The sequence below is a fragment of the Alligator sinensis genome, unplaced genomic scaffold, assembly GCF_000455745.1.
Source record: "Alligator sinensis unplaced genomic scaffold, ASM45574v1 scaffold131_1, whole genome shotgun sequence".
Taxonomy (NCBI): domain Eukaryota; kingdom Metazoa; phylum Chordata; order Crocodylia; family Alligatoridae; genus Alligator; species Alligator sinensis.
In genome coordinates, this window is record NW_005841830.1 from 3,151,895 (window position 1) to 3,157,059 (window position 5,165).

Sequence of the window (5,165 nt, forward strand, 5' to 3'; positions counted from 1 at the left end):
AGTTTCTACTAACATACACTTCCCCCAAAATTGAGAGGGGTTCTTCATAGCTTGTAGCAGACAAATGCGTTCCTTAGGTTAAAAAAAGAAAAAAAGATAACATTGTTGAATGCACTTTCCTTTATTTAGCGTCTCAGCAAGTCTATGTTGTACTTTGCAAATGCATAAATCTGGAATATTTATAACTATATTTTACCAACTACTGTGTTTCACAAGACCTTGTTGTGTTAAGCAGATTGAAGAGTTTTTTTCAAAGTGAGATGCACTACAGAAATTAAATTTGGCATTTCTATTTATTACACCACCTACAGGGACAGATGTGCAATGCTACCATTTTAAACAAAGCTGAGAACATATATCTCAAGCGTACTGCCTTGTCAACATCAGGAACATTTGTGAGCAATTTTCTGCACCAGTGCAACTCCAAGGGTGCTAACAGCAGAAGCTGTAGGATGGGATTTTCAAAAGCACTCAGCATTGCCTTAACCACTCCCAAAGAAGTCAATGACAAAACTCACTGACTTTGAGAGCAGAATTAGCAAAACTATCTGACTACTTTTGAAAATCCCAATCAGAGTACCTATTTATTTTTCTCCCTTTAAGAACTCCTGTTACTTGTAACAGACCCTATACCACCATAGGTATTGCCTAATCCTACAAAAGCAATTGGGAGTAACACAACCAGGCTCATTAAAAATGAAGCCTCCAACAGTGAGCAGTCTACAAGTCTATTCCCTTTAACCAAAGGGATAAAAACAACATCTATACCTTTCTATATTTACAATTATAGCCAAAAACATTACACTAAAAGAACATTAAAATGGAAAAGTCATGATTTCCTGTTCTGACCCCCTGTGCATTGACTTTAATGACATGATGGAATACTACTTCCGACTCCTGCCCTTCTTCTCTACTCCTTCATATTGGGAGACTCCTCAGGTGCTCTTGAAGGCACCTTACATCCCCTTTGCACTGCCAGTACAGGGCAAAGACCTTGCCCAACTAACAGCAACTTTGTTATATATGAAGCACCTCTTTTAAATTGAGTTATTCAACACTGGAAGAATTAAAACACGCCCCCCACACTCACAAATTAAAAGATTTATCCACATTTTTATAAGTACAATTTGTAAGATGATGCATCACGTTTCTAAACTAAAGAATAGTACCATGGTATAGCCTGTAACTAGATTTATAGCAGCATTAGAGCCAAAGTTAGCTTAGCATCCATATTTCAACTGAAAACACAGAACTTAAAATTATCTGTTTTCTCCTCACAAACAAGATCCAACCTGTTGATGTCTGCAGTGTGCGATGGAAGCCAGGTGGCAACTGTAGGGTAAACTGGGGTGAATGATGTCTGAAAAAGCCTTCTGTTGCTTTAGACTGCATCACCTTGGTTTCCCAAAGCTGTGAGAAAGTAATTATTAAGACAGAATTATTCAAGGAGAGAGAGACAGAGTGTTCAGAGGAATAAAAGCATTTGGAATAAAGTAAAAAAAGCCACCATCATCCAACAAACCTGCTTCAAGTCTTTTAGAACCTGTTCCTCAACACCTTCTTCTGCAAAGAGATCCCGAACACCTTCGATCACATCTTCAATCACAGATCTGTACAGTTTGGGCTGTAAAATGCAATTAAGTGTATTTAAGCTCTAGCCTACTATTTGCTACAGCTCCAAGTGAAACACAGACTTTCTAAGGCAACATGAGTCATTATAAAGTGCGCAGGATGCAGGGCTCAGTATCATTGGTTGTTGAAGGTTACGGCCATTTCAATGGTTGGGGCAAATATGAAGGCCAGTTCACAGTTCTTCCACCAAATCTACATACCCTGTGTATATTTACAGCTCTGTAAAATTAAAAACTAAATTTGGATCTTTGCTTTTATGTTTGTTTCTCTTTGTGGTCATTTTACATTAACATTGTACAAAACTATTAAAGGAGCCCTGGCTAAAGCCACAACCAGCAACCTGGGAACCTGGTAAGAAACTTGCATGTAAATGTAAATTGAAAAAAAAGTTTTAGTTAGTCAAAACTAGAACTGAGCGGTCTCAGTCTGAACCAAAGAGAAACCACAGAGATTGTTTCTTCATTGTTACAACTGTAGTAAATACATTACTTGTATAGCTGCATAATCATACAATTGTGTTGCTAAAAAAAAATCAGTTACTAAAATGAAAAGAAAAGAGTACATTAGAAAAACCTGAACTAGCTCCAGAAGCAACTGCATTTAAGTCAATGGAGCGGACCAGTTTAATGGACCAGATTCAGATGACCCAAGTAGTTTATTCCCCACTCTGCACAAGCCAGTAGCTTCTCTCTTTAGACTTAAATAAGCAGCCAGACCTGCAGATATGAAGAGTGAATAAGAAGACTTCAGAAGAGCTCTGGGGTTCACATAGCCAGGATTGGATTGCAAGACAAGGGCTGCTTTAGTCAGAATAAGGATCACTACAACATACACCACCACATCACCTTGTTCTGATAGTAGGCTAGCATCTGAAAATTCCTTTTCTAGCCAAACATATAAGCATTAGCATCCTGGGATTTTCATATGCTTCATTTTAACAAGCAAATACATCCTCAATTTTAAAAATAAACCTACATTATTACTGAAAAATAAATATGCTGCACTTGGAAGTTATTTAGGTTTTAAACATCCTAGAGGGCATGAAGTTGTTATGAAGTAACTAATAAAAGCAATCAGGGCCAGGGTACTGTTATCTCACAATAAGACAGTTATGTGCTCTTTCTTACGTATAACTAAAGATCTTGGAAAAATTCCCAGGCACATTTCAATACATTAGCTGAGAAAGGGGGAGTCGACTCTTGCAATTTTTTTTATTATAATTGTGCAATTGGCCCACATATCAAATGTCTGGCTTCCAGGGCCAATTCAAAATAGACACTTTAAATCCTCCTAAAACAATTTGCTTTCAACTAACCAAGTTATTGCTTTAGCATGTACAATCATACAAAAAGCATTTTCTTATATACCCTACCATACCAGAATCCTGAACTCCAAACCCACAAGTCCAGTACTAGATACTTACAAGAGCAAGATGACTAAAACAAAAATATATCCAAGGATGTTTTTTCTCCCATAGAAAAACCTTCACCCCCATCCCCACACATGTCACAATAAGACCAGATCTCCAATTGCCCCAGCATTCTGAAATGAAGAGATTTCAGCTTTCCTGAGAGATCTGTAATAAGGGAAGTGACAAAGTGGGGAAGGTGACTTAAGGAGGGGGGTGGAAAAGTAAGGGTAAAATTATTAATTACTCAGATACTAAGCCAGCAGAGATGTCATTTCTTATTTATGACATGCACAACAGAGCGATTTTCAACCAAGGTGCCACAGAAACGCCTATTCTGCTAAAGTGGTGCGTCTTTCATCTGTTGTGACCCGAGATTTTTATTTTTTTTTCTTGAAATTTTTTTTGTGTTACAAGTCAAATTAACCAGATCAGTTCGGAATCCTTTCAATTGTTCAAAAACCATATGTGGCCCTACTACCGGCAAGTAAGCTCCACCCCAGGCTTCAGATACGTCCAAATCCTTGGCAGGCATCCTACATGCAGTTTAAATGCCCCCAAATTTCACTTGCCCTCAGCCAGTGGCCACAGGAGCAAGCTAGGGAGGAGTCGCCCATTCCCATAAAGTTGGTGCGTAGCCAAGATCCTCCCGCTGGAAGCTGGCCAGAGGGAAGCTAATTATGAGGCTCTCGTAGGGAGTCCTGTCCGCATTTGGATCAGGGTGAACCCTCCACTACACAGTGCCATTTTAAATCCAACTCAGCTTGGGTAGCAGACCAGTGCAGCAAGTTACACTTGATCTTAGCCCACAAGAGGCTGAGTTGTGAGCTGAGATGAGTTCTCCGATTCTTACAACATTGCACATCACAGGGCCATCTCATAACTTTTTTAATGCTTTTAAAAAAAATATATATATATCTTTTTGGTTACAACTAGCTCAATGTCTTCTCAACCAGGATGCTCATGCACCCCGGGATGTCTCAAGAAATTTTCAAGGGTGCTGCAGGATGCCACGCAACATTAGCACTACTCGGTGTGCAAACACAAGTCCCAAAATAAACCCAGAGATTTCAGACGGGAATCCAGTGTTAGAAACATTTTGACCCGTTGCAGGCTAAGTTCTTTGCAACAGAAAAGCTGCTCTCTTAAATGTTCCAGAGTCAAAGAACAAGTGAAACTAAGCTGTCATTTTCTGAGGGGGGGCTCTGACCTATGAAGGGGTGCCCTGAGCCTAACAAGCTCAGTGCTAGAGACTTTCCAAACACCCACAGTATTCCTTGCAGGAGGGGGTGGGGGGCAGGATTTGATGGAAGGCTCTGCAATGGGGCCTAAAAAAACAAGTTGGTGTAAAGGACTTAGGTGGTGCCATGGAGCACTCCCAACTCATTCCAGAGACATGGAAGAGCTATTCATCCCAAGCAGGTGGCATTTCTTTAGAAATGACACAATTACTGCCAACAGCGCAGGCTGGAGGATTTTAACTCAATCAACCAGGAAGCAGCTTTTGCTTAATAACAAAGACTTCTCAACCCCACTCTCCGCTCCACATTGGGGGGGTGTTCAGGTCTCATTGTGGCCGCACAAACGAAGGGAGAGGCTCAGTGAACCTCCCCCCAAATGCACAAAAAAAAAAAAAAAAAAAAAAAAAAACACACTGCCTCTCCCCCAGGGGCTCCATCAATCTATCTCCCCCAACACCCCACTCCCCAGTGGCTCAATCTACAGCCCCCTCCACACACACACACACCCGCCCAGTACTCAGTGAACATCCACCCCCCCCATGCACACAACAACACCCCCAGAGGGGGTCAATGAACCTCCCCCAATATACACCCCCCCACCCATCCACCTAGCATCTCCATGAACCTCTGACCCCCCCACACACACACACACACCCAGGCTCAATAACCCCCCCACACACATACACGCACACCACACACTCCCTCAGTGGCTCAATGAACCACACACACACACACACACACACACACACATACTCCCTCAGTGGCTCAATCACACATGCATGCGCACACACACACACACACACTCACTCTCTCTCTGAACCTCTCTCCTGGCTGGGGAAAGCCCAGACCTGTCACATCTTTGACAGGCCTGAGGCTCTCTGGGT

At 41.6% G+C, this 5,165-nt stretch overlaps 1 protein-coding gene across 1 annotated transcript in view; it reads right to left on the reverse strand.

Annotated features, from left to right (window-relative positions):
* The window catches only part of GTF2A1L (general transcription factor IIA subunit 1 like), a 14,952-nt gene extending 13,311 nt beyond the window's left edge, over positions 1 to 1,641 (reverse strand). Inside the window, exons 1-2 of the mRNA XM_025202593.1 lie at positions 1,523 to 1,641; positions 1,293 to 1,410 (exon numbers count right to left, since the gene is read on the reverse strand). Of these exons, the coding sequence (XP_025058378.1) occupies positions 1,293 to 1,392 (100 nt within the window). The 5' untranslated portion in view covers positions 1,393 to 1,410; positions 1,523 to 1,641. The remainder of the gene's footprint in view (positions 1 to 1,292; positions 1,411 to 1,522) is intronic.
* Between the last annotated feature and the right edge of the window lie 3,524 nt (positions 1,642 to 5,165).